Raw genomic sequence first — 25,300 nt, forward strand, 5'->3', positions numbered from 1 at the left:
GAGACCGTAAGCCATCACTGGGGGTGCTTGCAGTGGTGTCCGCCTCCCCGAGCTGATCGCGTGGATGTGTCCGGTTTTGTGTGACAGAACACCTAAACTGAAGTCGAAGGAGGAGCTGGACCGAGAAGGAAGAACAGGAGTGCAGGCCGAAACGGATGAAGGAGACGAGAGGGTAAAGACTGAATCTTTGCTTCTTAAATTCCACTTTTCTTCTATTCCCATTTGGTCGGGACACATGGTGTGGGGCAGGGCTCTGGGTTCAAATCCAGCCCTACCTCCCCATGGGGCGACTCTGGGAAAGTTCCCTAATCCCCCTCATGGGGGTTGGTGGTTGTCTCATGTCTGTGTGTACAGTGGTCTGCTTCCCTGTAACGGTGGACAGGGCCTGTGTGCACCTTGACGAAGGTGTGTGCGCGTTTGGCTGCACTTGATCCTCCCCTCGGACGCGCCAGCCACACCTGTGTTGCTCTGCCAGCCTCCTAAGTTCCGAGTCTAGGTCTCCCCGTCCTGCCAGCCTCCCCCGTTCAGCTAAGTGAACATATTTAAACTCTGCAACTTTATGCATGGAGTGGGGCTGGGCCTTCGTACAAGTGCAGGATGGCAAGGTCATCTGCAGGGCGGTCCTGCTGACTGAACTCCAGGGAGGGGAGGTTCCTGCACTGGGGGGCCGCAGCACGGGACTCCCCAGCTCTATAAGCCGTGTGGTCCCTGTCTAAGAGAAGTCCAACTGGGATAACCCCAGGATTGTCTGTGGTTCTTCTGTCTCTTGAGATTTAGATGGTGGAGCCCATGGTCACGGACTTGCTGGGTCATGCACTTCCTTACTTCTGACCTGGGTGGCAACAGGCATCCATTCTTGTTCCGTGGCATTTGACCCTTTTGGTGTCGCCTCCAGCATGCTCTGCCATCTTAACTGTCTCTCACCTTTTCTGTCCAGATATTGGTTATCTTGCTGTCGGCACTTGCCTGGAATCCCTGCCAGGCCCCCTAGAGAGATCCTAGTGATGGTGTCAGACCGCCCATTCTCTGCAGACAGAAACTGGCGGGAGCTCTTGCCTCATGGTAGAGAGATGGAAGGATCAAACATTTGACCCTTTCTAATATTGTTGGCTCTCCTATTTTTTTTTTTTTTTACGTTTATTTATTTTTGAGACAGAGAGAGACAGAGCATGAACAGGGGAGGGGCAGAGAGAGAGGGAGACACAGAATCTGAAACGGGCTCCAGGCTCTGAGTTGTCAGCACAGAGCCCGACGCGGGGCTCGAACTCACGGACCGTGAGATCACGACCTGAGCCGAAGTCGGACGCCCAACGGACTGAGCCACCCAGGTGCCCTGGCTCTCCTATTTTAATAAACCTAACAGACTTGTTAATCTATGAAGATAAGATCAATAAATTTATCAGAAAGTTATTTAAGCTCAGAAGACACTAGATTGTTTATATATAACAAGGAGTTGGTGACGGAGTTGGGGATTCTTTTATTTCTTAATTTTCCATGCTAGATTGCTAAGTTTTGTCCTTGTTTTTCCTGCTGTCCCGATACCTTTCTATATGACATCTTTACCTCTGACCAGATGACAAATGGAAGTATAGGCATTTGGCCAACTTAAGGTACAGGGGTATAATCCCTTTTACAATGAGGTTTTCTGGGACAGAGTTGGCAAATTATGGCCCAAATCTGGCCCTTTGCCCATTTTTATAAATTTTTTTGGAACACAGTCGTGCCTTTTCACTTCTGTGTTTTCTCTGGTTGCTTTTATGTTACAATGGTGGGATTGAGTAGTTGTGACACAGACCACGAGCCTTACAAAATCTGAGAATGTTTTCTGGCTCTTTATAGAAACCGCCTGCCCAGTCCTGGCCAACTCTTGGCTTGTAGGGGGTTAGGGAATGGAGTTAAAAATGTGAAGTCTCCTCTGTCCCCTGTAGGCCTGTGTGGATTTTCCTGTTCTCCAGTTTCACGGTGCTGTGATCATTAACTGGTACTTTCAGTTTGGTCTTGCTCTTTTCTCAGAAACTAACTTTTCCCCTCTATCTCTCTCCACCCCTGTTTGACCCTCGCAGGATGAAAGGAGACCCAGAAGTCAACCCAAAGATCTGTAAGTGGTTGAAATGCTTGTGCCTTTGTGCTGTGCTTTGTGTAATTTTCGTTACTGAAATTACCATTCTAGAGATCGGTGCTGATGTAGAGGTTTACACGGAGATGCTGATGCGCTCAGAAGACTGGATCCGCTCGGGCGGGGTTGGATAAGAAATTAAGCTGGGCCTCCTCTGCCACTTGGGTGGCCGTGCCACCCCTGCACGTCTTGTGGGTCCCTTCCCTCCCGGCACTTCTCGCTTGGCTCACGTTGGAGGGGTCACGGGGGCTGCTTTTGGAGTTCAAACAACTTATCAGTGCTCCTTTTAGAGCCACCGTGACAAGGGGCTTTCTTTATTGGATCGGAAGAAAGAATCTTGCCCAGATATATTCTGAATATTTTGCTTTTCAATATGGAGGCATTAGTTTTTGTTTTCGATGTGAGTTGGCAATAGGGTTATTCTGAGCAAAGATTGGGCATATGTTTGTTTACCTAACAGAGCTGCCAAACGGAGACCTGAAGAAAAAGAACCTGAAAGAGTAAAACCACAAGTTTCTGAAGAAAAAGATGAGGATGAAAAGGTAAGCTCTTGTTTTTTAATCCTTTGTTTCCTACATCCCAAAGTGACTTTTTTTTTTAAGTAAACTTTTTGTTCTGGAGACATTCGAGCATACCCCGAAGTAGGCCGAATAGGGCAGCAGGGCCTCGTGTTCTCATCGGCCTGCAACAGCTGTCTGCTCATGGCCAAGTGTTTGAGTCGGTCCCTGCCTGTTCTCCCAGCCTCCCTCACCCCTGGGTGATGCTGAACAAATCCCTGACATTACTGAGACAGTTACCGAAGAACTTCCTATAAAAGGACTCTCTTCTTAAATATCCCCACAAGGTCATCATTAATACAATGTCAAAGGTCTAGTCTGTTCAGATTTCCCTGCCTAGAAAAAAGAAACAACGGGGACTCTGAATCAGGACCCAAACAAGGCCTATACAGTGAATTTGGTTTCTATTTGTCCTGTCTCCTCCAGAGTCTTACCCCCTCATCTGCCTTGCAATTTATGAAGGGATCTGGCTTACCCATAGAGTTTCTGGGTCCTGGTGTTTTGTTGTTGCACCCCTCTTGAGTTAAACCTCTCTCCAGCCCTGTCTCCTACAGACTGATGGTTAGGTCTGGGGGCTCGACCAGATGCAGGTCCTTTGTTGCCCAGTGGACTCTGAGGGGGTGCCAGGTGCTTCCTGTCATGTCACACCGGAAGGCACAGTTGTCTATTTATGGTGTTAAGACTGATCCATCCATTGTAAAGCTTCTCTCTGCTTCTCACCTAATGTTTGTAACAGTCGTTGCTTAAGTCTGTTTCACTGGGAGCTGCAAAGTGGTGATAGTCCACAGTTCTCTCATTCCTTCACTCGCCGAACATAACTCCAGAAAGAAGTTTCCTCTTTTTTTAATGGTAGACTAATCCAGTGGTGCACTCCGGGTGGTTTAAACAACAGGCGTTTATTTTTCCACAGTTCTGGAGACTCAGAGTCCAAGATCAGAGTGCCGCCAGGGTTAGTTCCTGGTGAGGCCTTTCTTCCTGGCTGGCTTGCCGACGGCTGCCTTCTCACTGCGTCCTCCCAGGCTCTTTCCTGTGTGAGTGTGGAGGGAGAAGAGGGAGCCTGGTGTCCCTTCCCCTTCTGAAGAGGACACCAGCCCTGTTGGATTAGGGCCACCCTTAGAACCTTGGTCACCTCCTTAAAAGCCTCTTCTCCAAATACAGCCACCTTCGGGGTTAGGGCTTCAACATGAACTTTAGAGGGACTTAATTCAGTCCACAGACCCCTCATCAGTTGTTTATTTGCCTTGAGGTACTGCTTGTACGGGTAAGCTAAGCTTTTTTTTGTTTTGTTTTTAATGGTTTTTGTTAGGAGTCTCTTAAGGAAGTCTTTAGTTACAAGAATTTTGAATAGAAGACTCTAGGCACTGGAGATGGCTTGGACCTCACTGGTCCCTTGACTCTCTTCCTCTCTGCCTCTGACTAGGTTTTGTGATAACTGTGTACATAAAATTGTGGAGCATTGGTGCGCCTGGGTGACTCAGTCAGTTAAGCATCTGACTTCGGCTCAGGTCATGATCTCATGGTCCGTGAGCTTGAGCCCCGCGTCGGGCTCTGTGCTGACAGCTTAGAGCCTGGAGCCTGCTTCGGATTCTGTGTCTCCTTCTCTGCCCCTCCCTTGCTCACGCTCGGTCTCTCTCTCTCTCTCTCTCTCTCTCTCTCTCTCTCTCTCTCAAAAATAAACAAATATTTAAAAAAATGTAAAAAATGAAATTCTGGAGCGTTGTCCAGATGTAAAATACTTTTGTACCCTCTTTTGTTCTCTCCATTTAGGAAGAGAAGAGACGCAAAACTACGTCCAAAGAACCGTAAGCACTTATTGTTGTCTTGGTACAAAGCGAATCATATTCAGATTCTCATTCTAGAAGAAAAGATGAAGGGGTTTTAATGGATTGCTAGAGCAGCCTTAGCTTAGCTTTGTTTCTTACGGAGTCTGTGAGCTCAGGACCCAAATGCTCCGATTCCGCGTGAGGCAGGTCCCCTCCTTGTGGTACAGAGACACCGAGGACCTGGCACTTCTCCCTCCGAGGCAGCAGCTGGTGCTCACCTGTGTCAGTAGACGAGGTGTAACTTGGGTAGCTTCTCGCATGTTCCTGTAGGATTAAGAACACACAAACTATGTTCTGCTTTATTCTCAGAACGGAGAAAAAAATGGCTCGAACCAAAACCGTGGTGTCCTCCAAGGTAAACCCACAACTGGGAGTAAAACGGGTGCTGTGGCGCTGGTGGGGTGGCCCAGAGCCGGCCCTCTGAGTGCTGTTTGTGTTCGTGCCCCCAGCCCAATCCTCTGCGGTGCGTTCAGTGTGGGCAGTACCTGGATGATGCCGAGCTGAAGTACGAACAGCATCCCCCCGACGCAGTAAGTGCCGGCTCTACTTCCCGCCTTCTCTTTCCTGCCTCTGCCTCTGCCTCTGCCTCAGCCTCAGCCTAACGGTCGCTGTCTCTCAGGTGGATGAGCCACAGCTGTTGACAAATGAGAGACTCTCCATCTTCGATGCCAACGAGTCTGGCTTCGAGAGTTATGAGGCCCTTCCCCAGCACAAACTGACCTGCTTTAGGTAACGCACATGCTTCTGCTTCGTTGTAATAGAGCACTTTCCTGAAGGCGCCAAAGTTCTTGATGTCCTCTCGAGGTTCTTTAGCGTTTGGCCCGTAGCCTTTCTCAAGTTGCTAACGCCTCCTGGATCAGAGCCCCAAAGATGGTGGGAGTGTAGTAGATCTCCGCCGTGTGGGTTGTTAAAACCGTACACATCTAATCTTCAGTCTGTACGCATCCTGAAGCTCATTCATCCAGAGGAGGGCCAACCATGTGCTAGGTAGGTACTGACTTAGGTGTTATGGGTACAACACCGTGGGTCCCTGCTTTCCTGGGGGCAGAAGCTAAGTTCTGCGTGTCAGGTGGTAGTAACCGCGGCACATGTGAAAGGCATGGTGAGCAGAGGGGCTGGGAGAGTGTGTTTGGGACAGAGGGAAGCGACTCGAGCAGAACCCTTCGTGGCATAGAGTGTAAGTCGAGGGGACAGCTGGGGAAGGACACCCCAGCTGGAGGGAACAGCAGGTACAGAGACCCCGAGGTGGGCTCCTGTTGGCTGTGCAGGACTCAGTGATGAGGCTGGTGTGGCCAGAGTTGCGGGAGCAGAGGGCCCGGGAGGGGGCTAGACCAAGCAGGGCTGCACAGGTTGTGGCAGTGGCCCTTGAGGTTCTGGAGTGAAGGTCCTGGCGTCTGGACTGTGCCTTTGGCAAGGCTCAAACAAGCCTGTGAGTACGCAGTCCCGTGTTCTGCACCCTGTGCTCCATTCTGCTCCTCGCTGGGGCTGCAGTTACTCTGCGGCTTCACTTTCTTTCTTTGTGGGGAATGGCTTGGCTCCAGGACGCGCCCACTGTTTCTTTCACCTGCTTTAGCAGGTGCTTTTTCCCTCCCTGAGGAAAATGTGGGGGTGGATCTCTTCTACCATACCTGTTGTGGGCATCACTTTCCTAACACCCCTGCCCTACAGCAGGTTAGGGGTTCTCTCGCCCCGAGACAAGATCCCCAGTGTGTTTCTTCTGCAGCACATTTCATACTCCCTGTGGTTGGTGGTTGGCTGTATCCCCCTCTCGAACACCGTCAGGATCCTGATCTGTGTCAAGATGCTGTCCACCTACCAGTGACCCCCAGGGCCTAGCCCAACCTCTGCCTGGTGGTGCAAGTGACATCTCCTGTGTTGATGCGGCTGATGCTCATGCCCTCGTGCCGCCCTGTTGTGTGTCTCAGGACAGAGGCTCGGGAGAGGAGCAGCAGCTGGAGCCCGGGCTGCTGTAGTCAGGAATGTCAGAGCTTGGGAGTCTCTTGGCTTCCTCCTTGAGAGAGGGTCTGCTGTAGACCCTTTCCCGTAGGGTGGGGAGGCGGCACTAAGGACACGCTTCGCAGGGATAGTGTCATTGTAGCCGGACTGCCGGAGTTATTTAAGGACTCTGTTTACCTCTGGTACTTGGGCTGAAAGTGGCAGGTGAAAGCAGTCTTGGGCAGGGTCCATTTTGTGAACTAGTGGGTCCTGCCTCTGCCTAGGACTTAGAACTTCTCCCTGTCGTCGTGGATAGCTTGCCGGGCTGGGCACTGTATCCTCCCCTTCTGTGGGTCCTCCATATCCTCCCCTCCCTGGCTATGTGTCCATCTTTCCCGCTGGACTTAAGTCCCGAGGGCAGAGAGATGACCCGTGTCTATCTACCATACCTGACACGTAGTAGGGGTTTCAATTCAGGATGTTCTGTCCACCATGCCTGGCACATGGTGGGGGTTTCAGTTCAGGGTGTCCGTGTTTGCATTTCTGAAGTTCTGTGCGGTTTCAGGATGAGGATTTCTGGCTTCCAAGGGCCTAGGCTGTGGGAGTGTGATGGGGGGTGGTGCTCTCAAGACCTGCAGATTCTGTGTTGCCCGCCTGGGCCTTTGCACCACGGGATGGTGCTTCTTGCCCGGAAGGTGCTCTTTGAGGCCAGCACGAGCGGTTCCGTAAGCAGAAAGCCCCCACCCCCCCACCCCCAACACACACATACACACCCTGATTTCATGTTCTTCTGAAGTTTGACATTTGGGTGGTAGGACTGTGGATGGATGCCCTCAAACTCCAGATTTAACCCTCCAAATGAGGTGGAGGTATGTCCTTCCCGTATCTTTACGTCTGTTTTCATGCTGTTAGGTAATAGGTCTTACTGTGCTTCTTATCAAGGCGAAGTTCCTATAACGTTAAGCATGTATGGAACACTGAATGCGTAAATGCAGAGAAAGCAGAGTGGGGATTGCCAGGGGCGGGGATGGAATAGGAAGTAGTGACTGGTTAATGGAGAGAAGGTTTTCTCTGCGGGCAGTGAAAAAGCATTTTGGAGCTAGACCGAGGTGGTGACCACAGCCGTAAGCAGCATGTGTCTGAGAAGCCAGTGCTTGTCCGATAGCAGTGTGCCTGGGAAGACGCAGTAGTGCGTTGTTCCCTTGTGAGGTTTCCTGTCACCCCACTCTAGGACCCCCTGACTTCTTGGTGTCACCTTTGTAGATGCCTAGGTCTGCAGACATCAAGATCCTCTTGATGCACAGGTGGGAGAATTGGGTAGAAACTGGGTGAGGACACTGTGCCAAAGAAGTGTTCCGACAGCCGAGGAGGTTAAGAGTCTAGGACTTGCACGCGGTCTCGTCACCTTGGGTCTGAGCTTGATTGTGTACTTCTGCCTGCCTTCACTGGTCGGCTGGTAACTGCTGTCTGTCACCTGTCTAGCGTGTACTGTAAGCGTGGTCACCTGTGCCCGATCGACACTGGTCTCATTGAGAAGAACGTGGAGCTCTTCTTTTCCGGTTCAGCAAAACCAATCTACGATGATGACCCGTCTCTTGAAGGTCAGTGAAACGTTCCAGGTTATGTTTGGGCAAAGATCTTAAAAACAAAGCTTACCTGCAAAGCACTATTCAGTTGGAACGACTGTCCCTTCAAGTTAGGGCTTGAGACTGTGCTGTGAACAGCTATTAGCAAACTCGCTCTGGTGGCTCTGAGGACTGCCCAGTTTGGCTGACAAGAGAAGTCACCTCGGGGGCACTCAGAGTGCCACTGGCCCTTCTGGGGTTTGATGGGAGTCATAGTTCTTAGTCCATTTCTTTTCAGGAAACTTTCTTTTTCCTAGGTGGTGTTAATGGCAAAAATCTTGGCCCCATAAATGAATGGTGGATCACTGGCTTTGACGGAGGTGAAAAGGCGCTCATTGGCTTCAGCACCTGTAAGTGTGTGGCCAGTTGTGGACCGTGATGGAATCGGAAAGGGGCCCTTGTTCCTGTCCTCCCCTGGGCTTGGTTGGGCTTGGGTGGGATGTTTCAGCCTCCCGTGAATGGCACGTGACTAACTTGTGACTATTTGGGAACCATGTCATTAGGATGGTTTCCATTACGAAACCATCAGGATGACTTTTTTGTAGGGGTTACAGCTGGCCCTCCAGTTAGAAGTGCCAGTCCTATTCTTACAGCTCAAACACCGACTGAATTCCAAAAACAAGAGAGGAGCCCAAATAAGGCCACTTGGCCAGTCTCCCATTCTCTAGCTGTCTTCTTCCTTTTTTAAAATTTTTGTTTATCTTACACACAGTGTGGGGCTCAAACTCCTGACCCTGAGATCACAAGTCATGTGCTCCACTGGTTGAGCCAGCCAGGCGCCCCTTTAGCTGCCTTCTTTAAGATTTTATTTAAGTAATATTTGCACCCAGTGTGGGGCTCGAACTCAAAACCCTGAGATCAAGAGTCCCATGTTCCACCGACTGAGCCAGCCAGGCGCCTCCGATCCCTAGCTGTCTTAGGCCACTTCTGAATGGGTTAACTCCGAATGTCCTTTGCGTTTTGTTGACTTGTGCATATGGAATGACTTTTAGACTATCCCATAGTCTTCGTAGACTCATCCCTGCCCTCTGGCCATCATAGCTGCCATCAGATTCAGACCACTTTTTAAAATTGCGGTTTACTTCAGCTTTTGCCGAATACATTCTGATGGATCCCAACCCAGAGTACGCGCCGCTGTTTAGTGTGATGCAGGAGAAGATCTACATAAGTAAGATTGTGGTTGAGTTCCTGCAGAGCAACCCAGACTCCACCTATGAAGACTTGATCAATAAGATCGAGGTGAGGGGCTCAGGGTCTCCGCAACCCGAGATTCATGCCTATTTACATGCGGCACAGATGTTGCTAGAAAACTCCTGTCTAAAATCAGAAACCGCTTTTCAGTTTGATTAGAACGGTTTTTCTTAAGCCTAAGGGAAACTTCTGATCTTTTTCTTAAAGACCACTGTTCCTCCTTCTGTGCTCAACCTGAATCGATTCACAGAGGATTCTCTCCTTCGGCACGCCCAGTTTGTGGTAGAACAAGTAGAGAGTTATGATGAGGCTGGGGACAGTGACGAGCAGCCCATCTTTCTGACCCCCTGCATGAGGGACCTGATCAAGTTGGCTGGGGTCACCCTAGGAAAAAGGTAAGGACGCAGCAGGCATAAAACCGAAGACCGGAGACCAGAGAAGGTAGAGTGTCCTGTGCACTCCTCCCCAGCCTGCTAACACGATGGAAACCTCTGTCCCAGGCGAGCTGAAAGACGTCAGACCATCGGGCATTCTGCCAAAGAGAAGGACAAAGGCCCCACTAAAGCCACCACTACCAAGCTGGTCTACCAGATCTTTGACACTTTCTTCGCAGAGCAAATCGAAAAGGATGACCGAGAAGACAAGGAGAACGCCTTCAAACGCCGACGGTGTGGCGTCTGTGAGGTAACCTCACCTGGGCCGGGCTCCCCGCGCAATCTGAAGAACTTTTCTCCTGGCTGAGACTCTCCCTGCTCAAATGTGACCCCTAACGTGGAAGCTGGGAGAAAGTTATCGGGGCGGGGGCGGGGGCGGGGAGGGAGAGGATTGCATGCCTCATGGGACAGGCAGATTGGCCGGACAGCTGTGGAAAGAGAGGTGTGCTTGGGCACCGCGCTTTTGATCCACTGTTACTGACTAGCCTGGCCTCCTGGGTGGCATTCGCTCTACCTGCATAGCACTGTCTAGAGGCCTCGGTGTGAGTGCAGAGGAAGGGATTACCCCACAGAGGTGCTGCCCTCTCCGAGGGGGAGGACATCCCCGCAGGCCTGCCTCGTCTCATGGTGTAACTTTCCCAGGACAGTGGGGACTCTGTCCAGGATGGATTGGAGGGCTTTGAAAAGCCCTCTCTTCCTGTGGAATTTTTTTAGATTTACTTCACTCAGTATTAGGGGGATTAATTTCTCCAGTCACCTAGAGAAGAGATACTTTGGTATCTGCTACAGGCATATCTTGTCTCACTGCACTTTGCAGATACTGGGTTTTTCGTTTTGTTTTTTATTTTTTTAAACAAACTGAAGGTCTGTGGCAACCCTGCATCGAGCAAGTCAATTGGTGCCATCTTTCCAACAGCATTTGCTCACTTTGAGACTCTCTATCACGTTTTAGTAACTCTTGGAATATTTCAAACTTACTTACTGTATTTATGGTGATCTGTGACCGGTGATTATAGCTTGCTGAAAGCTCAGATGATGGTTAGCATGCTTTTAGCAGTGTTTTTTCTTTTTTTAAGTAGGTTCCATGCCCAGCATGGAGCCAAACACAGGGCTTGAACTCATGACCCTGAGCTCAAGACCTGAGCCAATATCAAGAATCGGATGCTTAACCAACTGAGCCACTCAGGCGCCCTATCAATAAAGAATTTTTTTTTCAATTTTTTAAATATTTGTTTTTGAGAGAGAGAGAGAGAGAGAGAGAGAGAGAGAGAGCGCTCACACGCGAGCAAGCAGGGGAGGAACAGATAGAGAGGGAGACACAGAATCCCAAGCAGGCTCCAGGTTCCGAGCTGTCAGCACAGAGCCCGACGCGGGGCCCAAGCCCACGGACTACGAGATCATGACCTGAGCTGAAGTCAGACGCCCAACTGACTGAGCCACCCAGGCGCCCCAAGAATTTTTAAATTAAAAAATATACTTTTTTTTAGATTTCATGCTATTTAATGACACATTTAACAATTTAATAGACTATAGAATAAATATAACTTGTATATGTACTGGAAAGCCAAGAAATTAATTTGACTAGCTTTGTTGGAACGGCACCTGTAATATAGGAAGTATACCGTATTTGACTTACTTTGGACAAAAACTGAAATGCAAAAATACCACAACTGCCTTCAGAACCTGTGTTCACACCGTCGGCTGGACTCTGTCTTTCCCTTTGTTTTATTAACAGGAATTCACGTGTTCTCCCCATTCTTTTGGTTTTAGTTTTTCACCTAGCACATGCACATGCACTGTCCAGAGCTTCCTGAATACGCACAACTGGTGTTTGCCACTGTTACGTGTTGATACAAGTAATCTGGTGGACTCATTCTGATTATTCCACAGTATTTCATTACACGAGTATTCCAGCTTCTTCCTCTGTTATACATAATGCAGTGGCGACATCCTTGAATGAGGCTTCTTGGGATCGTCTCTGCCTAGAAGCAGAATTGCTGGGGTGTGGGTTTATGCTTAACTTTGGTCTGGAAAAGTCTCCAGAGCGGTAGTGCCCCCCCCCCCCCCCGACCCTGTGAGCATGGCGAATTCTCAGTTCTCCACACTTGTCCCAACATGTGTCCTGCTTCTTAATTCTCACTAACCTGGAGGGTACGGATGGGATCTTGTTCTGAACTTCTTTCTCCCCCTTCCCTGATGAGGCCAAATACAATTTTTTAAATTGGTAATTCACCCAAAACAAAAAACTGGTTACCAACGGTTACTAATGGCCATTTCATTCCCTTCCTGAATACTTTTTTAGGTGTGTCAACAGCCCGAATGTGGAAAGTGTAAAGCCTGTAAAGACATGGTTAAGTTTGGTGGTAGCGGACGGAGCAAACAGGCTTGCCAAGAGAGGAGGTAGGTTTGGCCGACGCCACTCTCCTGGCAGAGGAACATGAGCTTTGTTCGGGGCAGGTGGGCTGAGACGTGCAGGGAAGGCAGCGCTCCCTCTTCTGGTGTTGTCGCCAGGCCTGTCCCCATTACCCAACTAAAACAGCCCCAGTAGGTTTTACTTACGCGAGGGGACTTGCCTATAACCACTGACTCTATAGGTGTCCCAATATGGCCATGAAGGAGGCCGATGACGATGAAGAAGTTGACGACAATATTCCAGAGATGCCGTCCCCCAAAAAAATGCATCAGGGGAAGAAAAAGAAACAGAACAAGAATCGGATCTCTTGGATTGGAGAAGCCGTCAAGGTAATCCTGGAGAAGACCTAGCCTCCTGCCGCACCTCTGAGCATCAAGTCACGCCCGGTGTTAAGGAGCCTGAGCCCCAAGCGGAGAAACCTGCTCGTTTGCCTGTGAGGAGCAGGGCCAGCGAGAGGCCAGAAAATGTGTTTTTGGTTGTGTGCCCACAGACTCCTGTTTTCCTATCCTTCCAAAATGGGCCTTTGGCACTGTCCTAGGAGGGGTCAGGCTGGTTCCCCTTCAAAGCTTGTTTCGAAGAGAGCCTTCACTGCCCCATCCACCCCGGCCTGGCAGTGGGTGTTCTTGTGACACTCGCAGATGGCCTCCCTGCCGTCCTGTGACGGTCCATCTAAGGCACAACTCCTTTACCAAAGCCGGAGAGCAAGTAATCTCTCCGCGCTGCTTCCTTGATGTCTGGAAGCCAAAGATCTGGTCTGTAGCGTGAGGCCTGCCCCTGCCAGATGCTGCTGTAGGCCTGAATGGGGCTGAGCCCCTGTCCTGTGGGGCTGAGCCCCTCGTACAGGAGGACAGGCGCGTGTTCTGTCCGGTGAGTGGAGGGCTGGAGGGAGGTGGGGACCTTGGAGGCTCCCGAGGAGGCAGCGCATCTGAGTTGAGACCCAGAAGGTTGGTGAGGAACCAGCCTCAGAGACCTGGGGGCCAGTCAGGGCAGAGGCCCTCAGGTGGAAACTAGCTTTCCTTGTGGGAGAAGTAGGTCCCTGTGGCTGACAGAGTTGGGGGCGGGATGTGGCATTAGGACCACTGGGAGGGGTTGGGACCGGCACTGTTCAAAATCAAATGCTGGAATCTGATTTGCTACTGACACTGAAGCGCGGGGCTGACGAGGAGGGAATGTGTGTGCTCTGAGTTGCAGGTTTCCAGCCAAGGGAGCGAAGGTTTTCTGTAGTAGCCAGGGCAGTAGAGCTCAGGGCTTACCAAATTGTCAGGAATTAGGCTTTTATACAAAATAAGAGGAACAGGGGGGTCAAGCCTAGCATAGACCTTTGAACCCATCCTCACCTGAAACGAAGCTCTCGTTTCCAGACTGATGGAAAGAAGAGTTACTTTAAGAAGGTGTGCATTGACTCAGAAACCCTGGAAGTGGGGGACTGCGTCTCTGTTATTCCAGATGACTCCTCCAAACCGCTGTATTTAGCCAGGTTTGTACCTTTTCCTTCGCTTGACCTCAGCACACACTTTCTCTTGAACACCTAGGAGATGCTTATGTGTGAATACAGCAGTGGCTCTTTGCCCTGGGCTAGACACACTGCAAATACAAGTTCCCCTAAGTAGACTCGGTCCAGGTTTGCCAGTCGGGTTAGCAACTTTCCTCTGACTCCAGAGTCACTGCGCTGTGGGAGGACAGCAGCAACGGGCAGATGTTTCATGCCCACTGGTTCTGCGCGGGGACAGACACAGTCCTCGGAGCCACGTCGGACCCCTTGGAGCTGTTCCTGGTAGACGAATGTGAGGACATGCAGCTTTCCTACATTCACAGCAAGGTGAAGGTCGTCTATAAAGCTCCGTCAGAGAACTGGGCCATGGAGGTGAGTGCCCGGCGCCCCTTGGCGTGCCCTTCCCCTCCCTGCCTGGGCTCCTGGCTGACACCGGGTCCTTGTCCTCAAAGGGAGGCATGGATCCTGAGCCTCTGATGGCGGAGGACGATGGAAAGACCTACTTCTACCAGCTGTGGTATGATCAGGACTACGCAAGGTTTGAGTCCCCTCCGAAAACCCAGCCAACGGAGGACAACAAGTACAAGTGAGTGCTGGGCCCGGGTTGGGCCCGGGCCCCGGGTCCCCTCTGTGGGGCCGCCTCTGTGGTGCTCCAGGGCCGTGTGCTTATCTGTGCATCACTCTGGCCTTTCACGTGCTTCTCTCTGGTGGGGTTTCTTTCCCCTGCTGATCAAAGACCAGCCTGACTTGGTTGCAGTTGCTTTCAGTGTGTGGACAGCTTGGGCACGGAGTTGCCTTTATGAGAAGCTCTCCTATCCAGGAGCAGTATGCAGCTTTCTGTCTTCAGCCTCTTTGCGTGTGGCTCAGCGTTTCTGCTACGTATCTTGCATGTTTCCTTCTGTTTTTTAGATATTTTCTTTCATGAGTGGTATCTTTGATTCCATGTCATTCTAGCTGATGAGTGACTGCTTTTAGGGAGGCTTGGTTGTTTTTGTCTTTTTAAAAAAAAAATGTTTATTTTGAGAGAGAGCAAGTGGGGCAGGGGCAGAGAGAGCGAATCCCAGGCAGGTTCCATGCTGTCAGTGCAGAGCCTGACACAGGGCTCGATTCCATGAATTAGGAGACCATGACCTGAGCCAATATCAAGAGTCAACCCCCACAGGGGTGCCTGGGTGGCTGTCGGTTAAGTGTCCGACTTCGGCTCAGGTCATGGTCTCACAGTTTGTGAGTCCCAGCCCTGCGTCGGTCTCTGTGCTGAGAGCTCAGAGCCTTGGAGCCTGCTTCTGATTCTGTGTCTCCCTCTCTCTCTGCTCCTCATATTCTCATATTCTCTCTTTCTCTCTCTCTGTCTCTCTCTCTCTCTCTCAAAAATAAATAAATGTTAAGGGGGAAAAAAAGTCAAACTCCCAACCAACCAAGCCCCCCAGGTGACCCAGGAGGCTTGCTTTTTAAATTCTCTTTGGATGTTTAGTGCCCTGTGCCTTCCTTTGTAACCCCTGTGCCTCACTTGTTCAAACTAAAGTCGCATTGGCACCTCTGAGGCAGCAGTTTGGCCGATGGGGTGGGGCTGGGAGGGCTGGCTTACGTGCCCCCAGTGTTTCTCCAGTCAGCCTGGTGCTGCCTCTTGATTTGATCTCTAGTGAAGGCCATTTCTAGCTCTCCTTTAAGGACTTACTAATCAGAAATGTTGAATTTTACCCATTAGCTTTTCAGCCTTTAGAGGTAACAGTAGGAGACTCCTCTGACATCGAGCTGTGACCGAACCACTCTCTGCATTCTTGCTTGTGGCGTATTCTTTTCCTTATTCTGCGTTCTGTTTGTCTTAGGGTTTTCACATCAAATTCTCAAAAGTGGAATCAGCTTGGTATTCTCTTGTGTTTCATCTCTGGTCTTTGGTCCCAAATACGTGTTTTTGGAGTGTGAACACAAACTGCAGGAAGCCGGTTTCTTCAAGTGTCTGCAGACATCCTCTACTGGTCACCAGAAGCTTCGGGTGAAGCCAGCTCAGGGCCCCTTGTTTCTGTCCCTCGCTCCTTCAGGTTCTGTGTAAGCTGTGCCCGTCTGGCTGAAATGAGGCAAAAAGAGATTCCCAGGGTCATGGAACAGCTTGAGGACCTGGACAGCCGGGTTCTCTACGGCTCGGCCACTAAGAACGGCATCCAGTATCGCGTCGGGGACGGCGTATACCTGCTGCCCGAGGCCTTCACGTTCAAGTGAGTGCCCCTTTGGCCCAGGTCAGGGCCATGAGCGCTGGGCCAGTGCAGGGTTGGCTCTGTGGTCTGTCCCCCTCCCTGTACCCCCGGGACTAGCCGCTGCCTGGACTGTTGCCTTAGTATGTGTGGTGATCAGCAGTATCCCGCCCTCCATGGTAGAGTGACTATAGTAAGTCTGAAAGAAGTCAGAGCGTGTGCTGGCCAAGCACAAGTGTCTGTGGTGGGGGCCTGGCCCCACCCAGCCCTGAGGCTTTGGGGCAGAGACCATCTCCTGTTGTTCTGGTCTGTCACGTGGGAGGAGTATTTCACCTGCCAGGCTCTTGGGATGAAGTGTGTTAAAGGGCCTAAAGGAAAGGTTGAATGAACGTGAGTTGTAATCCCATTTGCCAAGAAGTATCAAGATCTCTTTGTGTATCAGAGGATTGGGGCTCTTCAGGGAGCAATCGGCTGGCCGAGTCTCCACACTCGATCGATCCAGTCTTTGTTCTCGGAACTAGCACGTGGTTGAATTCCAACCAACACTTTCAGAACTTCTCCGTTTCCCGACTTGCAGTTCCTAAAGTCCCAGTTCCCAACCTCAGTTCAGTCATTACGAATTACAGAGCACGGAGGTCAGGGTCCTCTCAGCCTGTGCAGCTGGTGCGAGTACCCGCTTTAGCCCCGGCTGTCCTCAGTGTGGAGGGGGGGACGCCCGTAGTGCTGTCTGCCCAGGTGCTCCCTGCACAGAAGACGTGTCCACACAGGTGCTCACAGGTACCTTCGGAGCCCAGTGGACTAAGGAGGCCTGGTGGGAAAACATGGCAGCTGCTTTCCTGAACAGCAGGCTTCAAGCCTGCAGCCGAATCCGATGACCGGTGTTACCCCCGTAGTCAGGCCAGGTTCAGCTTGCCCAGACTGAGTCTCCACCCAAGCCCTTTCAGCATTCCCTCTAGGTCAGCACCCCAGTCGGGAGAGCCTAGGTCATGCTTGGTGACAGCCCCACAGCTGTGGAAGTTGCCTCCCTGCCTGGACTGCGTGTCCCTCGTGGTTCAGCAGGGCACTTGGCCTGTTGGGTCACTCGGGCGCTGGGGCTGGTGGGAGCAGTGGCTTCTCGGGGCTGCCGGTCTGAGCCGAGGGAGAGCGTACTGGAGGCAGCTCAGCGTTCCTGCCAGCACCGCTGTGTGTCCTTTCTCGCACTCGCTGGGCAGAACGAGGCGCATGCCGGGAAGTGCCGTCCTGTCCCGCAGCTGGGAGCTGGGCCTATTCAAACAACGTCAGCGGCTACCGTAGCCAGCGGCACACAGATGGAGAAACCCGCTTTAAACTGGATGAGGTTTCATCTTTCTCCGTAAATCTCCAGGCGCTTAGCTGCACTGGTTTAGAAGGTGTTTGGATTTAAGTAGTAGTGTTACTGGCCGGTCACACTGAGGTGATTCCTTTTTATGGCTTCGTATTCAGTTATGCGTAACACTGGCTTCTCTGCAGCATCAAGCTGTCCAGTCCCGTGAAGCGCCCGCGGAAGGAGCCTGTGGACGAAGACCTCTACCCAGAACACTACCGGAAATACTCCGATTACATCAAAGGCAGCAACCTGGATGCCCCCGAGCCGTATCGAATTGGCCGAATCAAAGAAATCTTCTGTATCAAGAAGAGCAATGGCAGGCCCAATGAGACCGACATCAAGATCAGAATCAACAAGTTCTACAGGTCAGTGAAGGCCTCTGCTCTTCCAGGATGGCGGCAGACTTCTGGAAGTCTGAAATGGGGTTGTAACAGCACACACGGTGGTATTTTAAGACTTCGGTAGAGGTAGCTGTTTTTCTAAGTGTTTCTAATTATCTGGTGGGTGCTGACAGGGACTAGAATTGTAATTATATTTCATAGCTTTGCTTTAGACCTTTGTTTTAGAGCCGCAGAGTTGTCTCCCCCAAAGAAATCCTTAAGCAGAAGTCAAGAGTATGACAAGATCATGGGGCACCTGGGTGGCTCAGTCAGTCGAGCGACCGACTTCAGCTCAGGCCGCGATCTCACGGTTTGTGGGTTCGAGCCCCGCGTCGGGCTCTGTGCTGGCTGACAGCTCAGAGCCTGGAGCCTGGTTGGGATTCTGCGTCTCCCTCTCTCTCTGCCCCTCCCCACTCATGCTCTGTCTCAGAAATAAACAAACATTTAAAAAAAAAAAAAAAAAAAAAAGAGTATGACAAAATCAGGAGTGGAACGTCCTGGGCTCTGCCTAAGACACCCTCAGAGAATCTCAAGTTCTGTTTACGATTGTCTGAGTTGTGTCCCCTCCCCCCGGTTCCCCCCCATTCTCTCTTCCTGTTCTTCCTAGGTGCCTCTTCCTGTTTCTGGGCTTTCTGTCTGTCTACACTTTTCCTAAGGTCTTGGCTTCACTCTTTTTTGGGGGACCCTAGGAACTCGTACTGATCAGGAGCTAACTGATAGAGATGGGTATAAGGTTGCTTCACTTCTTAACTAATATACGTGAAAGATTATTACAGTCTCTGCAACAGTCATTTGCGTTTACAGAAAAGAAACCAGGCTGGCTAGTGTAGGCAAGAGGAGGAAGGTCTAGATCCTTACTGGGCAGCAGGCGGCTGCTGCTCTGGACGCAGGGCGGGGCTGTTTGCACCGCAGTCGTGGGTGTGAAGAGCAAGCAGACAAGCAGACCAGCTGCTGAGTTCATGGCAAGGAGGCCCGCTCTGGCGGCGGTGCCGGCTTGGGGGGAGGGGGTAGTAACCGATCCCCTTAACTGGGGGGTTGTGGTCTTTACCCATGGGTTTTCTGAGCACCCCCAGAAATGGGGGGCCATTTAATTGTCCCGTTCGCAACAAAGGAGATTGTTAACAAAGAGTCTTCCACGCTCAGGCCAGAGAACACCCACAAGTCTACGCCGGCCAGTTACCACGCGGACATCAACCTGCTTTACTGGAGTGACGAGGAGGTGGTGGTGGACTTCAAGGCCGTGCAGGGCCGCTGTACCGTGGAGTACGGGGAGGACCTGCCAGGCGGCCTCCAGGACTTCTCTGCGGGTGGCCCAGACCGCTTCTACTTCCTCGAGGTGGGACTCCGGGCTTATCGCAGGGAGAGGCTTCAGGTCACAGTCACAGCCCCTACGAAAGCAGTTGACTTACCCAGAGTATGAATCAGTGGCATTCAAATTCCTCTGGAACGTGACACTTGCCTTTAAAAGAACGGAGGGGTGCCTTGGTGGCTCTGTCAACTGAGCGTCCAACTCGGGTCATGATCCCAGGGTTGCGGGATCAAGCCGTGCGTTAGGCTCAGCACTGAGCACGGAGCCTGCTTTCCCTCTGCCCCTCTCCCCTGCTTGTGGGCGTGCACACCCTCTCTCTGTAAAATAAAAAAGACTCTATAACGCAGAATATAAACATAGGAGCATCCTTCTGCTTCTGCGGTTTATTTGGAGACTATTTAGGTGGCCTCCACCAGCCCTACTGATTCTTTTAGGGTGAGTTAGGGAAAGATGCCCCTTTCCCTGGCGGACTCATGAGGCCCTACCCCAGGCAGTCCCAGTCCCTTCACCGAGGCATCTGCGGCCAGGTGAGGTCTATACACCGGGGCAGTGGCCCTGGTGATGGAGAAAGGATCCGGGAGTCTGTCGATTTAAGCTGATCACTTTTAAATTGTTTGAGCGTGGCTTTTCTGTGTTACGTTCTCTGAAGTTGATACATGCCTGGGTTTCCCCAGGTTCCACCGTGGATGGCCGAATATATCACTTTTTCCAGTTTTTAGAATGAGTAGTCCAGGGGCTTCGAACAGCAGGAATTCTAATGTTGGGCACATAAAATACTTACATTCTAGAACTTTTTTCCCCTGCTGCCAGTGTAATAAAATCAGAGTATTTTCACTGACGGCTAATTGCTTGTGGCCAGATTTAGGGAGAAATTAAGTGGGTCTTCAGCAGGTTAATTTAAATTGTCCTTGTTAGAGAAGAGACCAGTGTGTTTCTCTCCCAGACTATTGTCGTTCTTTCCTTCTCAGGCCTATAATGCCAAGAACAAAAGCTTTGAAGATCCTCCTAACCATGCCCGTAGCCCTGGAAATAAAGGGAAGGGGAAGGGGAAAGGTAAGTCGTTATCCACAGGGTTCTTTTCAAGTCTGCCTTACGTAATTCAGGCTACTGATGAGTCATTTGGTATGAAAATGCCTCTGATGTTACCTCATTCTTTGCTGTTAATTCAGAATGAGCGTTTAGGGACAGCAGGTTAGGGCTCAGACTTGACTTTTGGCCTGTCTCCAGGGAAGGGCAAGGCAAAGTCTCAAACGTGCGAGCCAAGTGAACCAGAGACCGAAATTCAGCTGCCCAAGCTGCGGACCCTGGACGTGTTTTCTGGCTGTGGAGGGTTGTCGGAAGGATTCCACCAAGCAGGTAAATGCCATGGGGTTTTCTCTGCAGAGCTAGTAAAGCCGGATCAGGCAGGTTCTACCTGGAAGGCCTTCCTGGCTCTGGTCCCGGTTCTGCCTTGAGCGTAATTCGAGGGGGTTCTTAGCACGTATCTGTCCTCGTATCTCCCAGGCATCTCGGAAACACTGTGGGCCATTGAGATGTGGGACCCTGCGGCCCAGGCATTCCGGCTGAACAATCCCGGGTCCACGGTGTTCACGGAGGACTGCAACGTGCTGCTGAAGCTGGTCATGGCCGGGGAGGCCACCAACTCCCGTGGTCAGAAGCTGCCTCAGAAGGGAGATGTGGAGATGCTGTGCGGTGGGCCGCCTTGCCAGGGGTTTAGCGGCATGAACCGCTTCAACTCTCGTACCTACTCCAAGTTCAAGAACTCCTTGGTGGTTTCCTTTCTCAGGTAAACAGAGTAGCAGCCCCTGTGCTCAGGACTGCCTGGCGGTGATTAGACTGCCGGCCCTGGGGTGTGCCGGGGTAGCAGCAGCTGGCTTAGCCGCTGTACCTGCTGAAGGCCACGTGTGGAGGGGAGGCGCCCGGCCTTTGCTTCCAGGGCATTCGCAGGGCATTCTTGCCAGGGAGACGGAGAGTCAGCAGGTGCAGCTTCCCAGCAAGCAGATATCAAGGATTTGGGTGTAGCTTCGGGTAGAGTAGGTCTTTCTCTTCACTTGGTGCGTGCGGATGACCCTCGTAGTCTCTCCCGCCTCCCACAGCTACTGTGACTACTACCGGCCCCGCTACTTCCTCTTGGAGAACGTCCGGAATTTCGTTTCCTTCAAACGCTCCATGGTCCTGAAGCTCACTCTCCGCTGCCTTGTCCGTATGGGCTATCAGTGCACCTTCGGCGTGTTGCAGGTAGGCTCTCTTGGGGAAGGGGGCAAAGGTGGGCTGACAGGTGTGGACAGGAGGGGGGCTCGGTGGTCCCTGCACCGCAGCAGATGGTCTCTACCTGAAGGTAGAGTTGAAAAGGACGGGCGTGCAGTGCCGTGAGCTGTGGGGGTGCCGGTGCGGGTCGGGGGAGACGGCAGGTGGGCCCGCACGCCCCGCCGTGAAGCTCGCGGCGTCTGGGTCTGGGGAGCACAGAACTCGTGTGCCAGTAGGGCCACCTGCCTCTTCTCAAGAGCCACAACTTCGTGCCTGAGGAGGGGCTGTGTGTTTCCAGCCCCTTCCTCTTGAGAGGCCAGGGTGGTGGCCAGCTGTGGAACTCTAGTAGCAATTTGAAACCTGCGGTGGGGGGGCGGGTGAAGCAAGAATGGCAGAAGGATGCACAGACTAAACCGTCGCGGGTTAACGGTTCTCTCCTGGGTGAATGTACACGTGTACAAACCTCAGGAGGAGGTGGGAGACCGCCCTCCAGGAGCTACTGGGAGCTTTGTCTGCAAGGACGGAGATCTGGGGTGACCAGAGGGAGCTAGGCTTGACCTGAAAAGCAGCTACCGTGTACGTGCCTGTTCAGTAATTAACAGCATAACTAGAGCTGAGACGACGCTCTGACACGAAGCCTGGCTGGAAGGCAGTGAGGGAGCGTCTGCCCCCTACCCGGTCCAGCCTCCCTGGGTCCGGGGCTCACCAGCCAAACCTTGTTGGCAGCTCTTGTGACCGCCTACTGCTAGGTAGGCGGCAGGGCTCCGTGGCCTCTCTGCTCCCTCTTGTCTCCCGAGTGCTGAGACCACAGGGTCCTTCGCAGGGCTCTGGAAAGAGCCGGCTGGAATTGCCAGCAGGGCTTACTCCATCTTCTCCAGAGGCTTGTGGCCCTCACGTGGGATCTTTTGTCCCTCTTACTCGTTAAGAGTAGTCCTGCCGAGGGGCGTCTGGGTGGCTCAGTTGGTTGAGCGTCCAGCGTCGGCTCAGGTCACGGTCTCACAGTTCATGAGTTCAAACCGCGCATCGGGCTCTCTGCTGTCAGCCTGGAGCCTGCTTCGGGTCCACGTCCCCCTCTCTTTCTGCCCCTCCCCCCAAAAAATCAACATTAAAAAATAAATCTGCAGAGTTAACTAGGGGCTTGACTGTGCGTGTCTGGCCCTTTCCACAGGCTGGTCAGTATGGCGTGGCCCAGACCCGGAGGCGGGCCATCATCCTGGCTGCAGCCCCCGGAGAGAAGCTTCCCCTGTTCCCAGAGCCACTGCACGTGTTCGCGCCCCGGGCCTGCCAGCTGAGCGTCGTGGTGGACGATAAGAAGTTTGTCAGCAACATAACCAGGTAGGAGCCTCACTCGCCCCGCCCGCCCCGCCATGTCACGGTGCTTGTTACCCGGGAGGCGTGTTGGTGGCGGGTCTGTCGGGAGACCCGAACGGCAGAGAACGTGTTGGCGCGGACGGCGCAGCGCTTGGCCTGCCACACGAGTGCTTCTGACCTTTGAGTGAGCCGCACGCAGGCCGTGACTGGACCTGGCTGTAGTCGAGAGCAGGGCCCACACCTCCGGGCCATCCCTGCATAGACCGGCTCTGAGAAGAACGCCGCCCATGTGGCCTCGGGTGGCCCTTTGACCTGGGAGCTGGGTTGCCCCCCTGGAGAGGGCGGCATCGGCCGTCGGGACGTGGCACCTGTAATGTGCGGGACAGCAGCCTCCTGGGTCCCCAGAGGTGTCAGCTGGGTGCTGTGCTCTCGCAGGTTGAGCTCAGGCCCGTTCCGAACCATCACCGTGCGGGACACGATGTCCGACCTCCCCGAGGTCCGGAACGGAGCTTCGGCGCTGGAGATCTTGTACAACGGGGAGCCTCAGTCCTGGTTCCAGAGGCAGCTCCGGGGCTCACAGTACCAGCCCATCCTCAGGGACCACATCTGTAAGGTAATGGCGCCCTGCCGGCAGCGCCGGTGTGGTCGGGCCGGCGGCCTCGTGAGCAAGAACGTGTGGTTGGAGCCCAGCCAGGGCTGGGGGTGGGAAGCGGGACCTGATCCAGGCCCCGTCCAGCTCCTACTCTGCTCGTGGCCCTGAGCCCAGACCTCCTCCTCCTCCTCCTCCTGCTTCTCTTCTTGCCACCGCTGTCTGTGCACACCCCCCCCCCCCCCCCCCCCCCGCAGCAGCACAGTCATGAGGAGCGTCCACTCCTCCCGGAATCGGTGTCTGGTCCCCGCCGCCTCTGACTCCCCTCGTCTTTTGCCAACCCTGCTCTCTGTGTGTTCTCCCAGATACGCCAAACCCGCTCTTCCCCATCCGGTTCTCCTCTCATCCTGCGGGGCTCAGCCCACACGTCTCCCCCTCCTCCGAGAAGCCCTGTCGGCTTGCGCCAAGCTGTCCTCTCACCCATTTCCCCCCATTCTCTGCCACGTCCGTGCTTGGTTATCTTCAAGGCACGTGCAGTCTGCAGGTCGTCGGGTTGGGCTGCTCTTGGTCTCCCCCGATGGGATACGAGCCCCTCCTTGGTGATTCCTGGTCACCGTGCTGTTTCCGGTTCCTGGGATGGTGGCGCCCAGCCTACCGTGGGTGCTTAGACACTCCATGAATGATGTGACGGCCGGGGCCTGCTGTGACTTTTCAGGACATGAGCGCGCTGGTGGCCGCCCGCATGCGGCACATCCCTCTGGCCCCGGGCTCAGACTGGCGCGACCTGCCGAACATCGAGGTGCGGCTGTCCGATGGCACCATGGCCAGGAAGCTGCGATACACGTACCACGACAAGAAGAACGGCTGCAGCAGCACCGGGGCCCTCCGCGGGGTCTGCTCCTGTGTGGAAGGTGGGGGCCCTGCTGTGCCGCGGCCGGGGGTGGGGGTGCTTCCCGGCCCCGGCCCCCTGGATCCTGATCCCCTGCAGCGGTCCAGGGGGCTTGGAGGGAGCACTGTTGCCTGGGGTCTCCTAGCAGGAGGTACTGGGGGCTGCCACTCACTGACCTGAGGACCCGGGCTGGGCGCGGACGTCCTGGCTTTGAATAGCTGCTGAGAGCATTTAAGTGATAAGAGCTTTGGGGACAGGGATTGTCGGCTGCTCGGTCCCTCCCTTTCTGTAACCACAGTCTCATGGCAGCCCTCTCTTCCAGCGGGCAAAGCCTGTGACTCCGCGGCTAGACAGTTCAACACCCTCATCCCCTGGTGCCTGCCCCACACCGGGAACAGGCACAACCACTGGGCCGGCCTCTACGGACGGCTCGAGTGGGATGGCTTCTTCAGCACGACCGTCACCAACCCCGAGCCCATGGGCAAGCAGGTGGGTCTGCGGGCCGCGGTGATGCCAGGGAGGGGACGGAGGCAGGGGCTCACAGTGGGGGTGGCCCCTGGGGAGCCTGCACCCCCCACCCCCCACCCCCCCCCCCACCCCCCCCGCCCCCCAGCCTCTGCCGATGGAGACCGGCTCGGCCATCGAGGCCTGAGGCTGCAGTGCTTCTCCATGGTTCAGTTTCCCTCCTCCTGCTCCGAATGGCGGGCGGGCCCAGTCCCATTCCCCTTCCCACCTCCCCTCTCCCTTCCAGGGCCGCGTTCTCCACCCTGAGCAGCACCGCGTCGTGAGCGTGCGGGAGTGCGCCCGCTCCCAGGGCTTCCCGGACACCTACCGGCTGTTCGGCAACATCCTGGACAAGCACCGGCAGGTCAGCCGAGGGGAGCAGGGCCGGCTCTTCCTCTGTCCCTGTGTGAGGCGCCACTGAGCCCCTCCTCAAAGCGGCCCCGACGGGAGAGAGGCCCCTCTGTCTGACCCAGGGTGCAGGTGTTCCGGGGGAAAGCAGGGCTCACGGGGTCACTTCTGAGGGGACACGGAGCCCCCGGAGTTTATTGGCCGATTGGCCTCGGTGTTGCCGGGAAGGAGACGCCCGGAAGGAGAGAGCCTGTCACTGGGACCCAGAGTGCGCGCGGGTCAGGCTGTGGTTAATTAAGCACATTGGTTGTCACTTCACAGCTCTGAGGCAGGTTTAGCCCAAAGGAAAGGTCCAGGGCACTGAACTTGAGTGAAGGAGCAGACAAAATGGGCTCAGGGTGGGAACGAACCCACAGTTCCTCACTGATACTCAGGGTGTTGAGTTTACTATTTCTTAATTACATGTATTTCCATCTAAGGAATGCCTGTTCATGGCTTACAAAGCAACAGTACCCCGGGGGTTCTAGCAACACCGCCCCCTTCCTGTTCTCTGGAAAGAATCCCTCTTGGCTGAAAGTGAAGCATGGTGACCTCCATGTCGAT

The 25,300-nt window shown here is 53.4% G+C and overlaps 1 protein-coding gene across 5 annotated transcripts in view; it reads left to right on the top strand.

Moving 5' to 3' along the window:
• The window catches only part of DNMT1 (DNA methyltransferase 1), a 46,644-nt gene that overhangs the window by 20,202 nt on the left and 1,142 nt on the right, over nt 1-25,300 (top strand). For all 5 annotated transcript variants that reach the window (XM_027050451.2, XM_027050452.2, XM_027050453.2 and 2 more), the window contains 29 exons: nt 88-172; nt 2,064-2,098; nt 2,577-2,658; nt 4,441-4,475; nt 4,806-4,851; nt 4,946-5,026; nt 5,116-5,225; nt 7,914-8,032; nt 8,314-8,406; nt 9,144-9,295; nt 9,455-9,642; nt 9,748-9,931; nt 11,984-12,081; nt 12,276-12,423; nt 13,456-13,571; nt 13,754-13,958; nt 14,039-14,172; nt 15,626-15,799; nt 17,264-17,485; nt 18,644-18,836; nt 19,778-19,862; nt 20,037-20,165; nt 20,313-20,595; nt 20,906-21,047; nt 22,225-22,391; nt 22,803-22,980; nt 23,672-23,867; nt 24,168-24,334; nt 24,597-24,713. In XM_027050451.2, the coding sequence (XP_026906252.1) occupies nt 88-172; nt 2,064-2,098; nt 2,577-2,658; nt 4,441-4,475; nt 4,806-4,851; nt 4,946-5,026; nt 5,116-5,225; nt 7,914-8,032; nt 8,314-8,406; nt 9,144-9,295; nt 9,455-9,642; nt 9,748-9,931; nt 11,984-12,081; nt 12,276-12,423; nt 13,456-13,571; nt 13,754-13,958; nt 14,039-14,172; nt 15,626-15,799; nt 17,264-17,485; nt 18,644-18,836; nt 19,778-19,862; nt 20,037-20,165; nt 20,313-20,595; nt 20,906-21,047; nt 22,225-22,391; nt 22,803-22,980; nt 23,672-23,867; nt 24,168-24,334; nt 24,597-24,713 (3,964 nt within the window). The remainder of the gene's footprint in view (nt 1-87; nt 173-2,063; nt 2,099-2,576; nt 2,659-4,440; nt 4,476-4,805; nt 4,852-4,945; nt 5,027-5,115; nt 5,226-7,913; nt 8,033-8,313; nt 8,407-9,143; nt 9,296-9,454; nt 9,643-9,747; nt 9,932-11,983; nt 12,082-12,275; nt 12,424-13,455; nt 13,572-13,753; nt 13,959-14,038; nt 14,173-15,625; nt 15,800-17,263; nt 17,486-18,643; nt 18,837-19,777; nt 19,863-20,036; nt 20,166-20,312; nt 20,596-20,905; nt 21,048-22,224; nt 22,392-22,802; nt 22,981-23,671; nt 23,868-24,167; nt 24,335-24,596; nt 24,714-25,300) is intronic.

Source organism: Acinonyx jubatus, chromosome A2 (assembly GCF_027475565.1).
Source record: "Acinonyx jubatus isolate Ajub_Pintada_27869175 chromosome A2, VMU_Ajub_asm_v1.0, whole genome shotgun sequence".
Lineage (NCBI taxonomy): Eukaryota > Metazoa > Chordata > Mammalia > Carnivora > Felidae > Acinonyx > Acinonyx jubatus.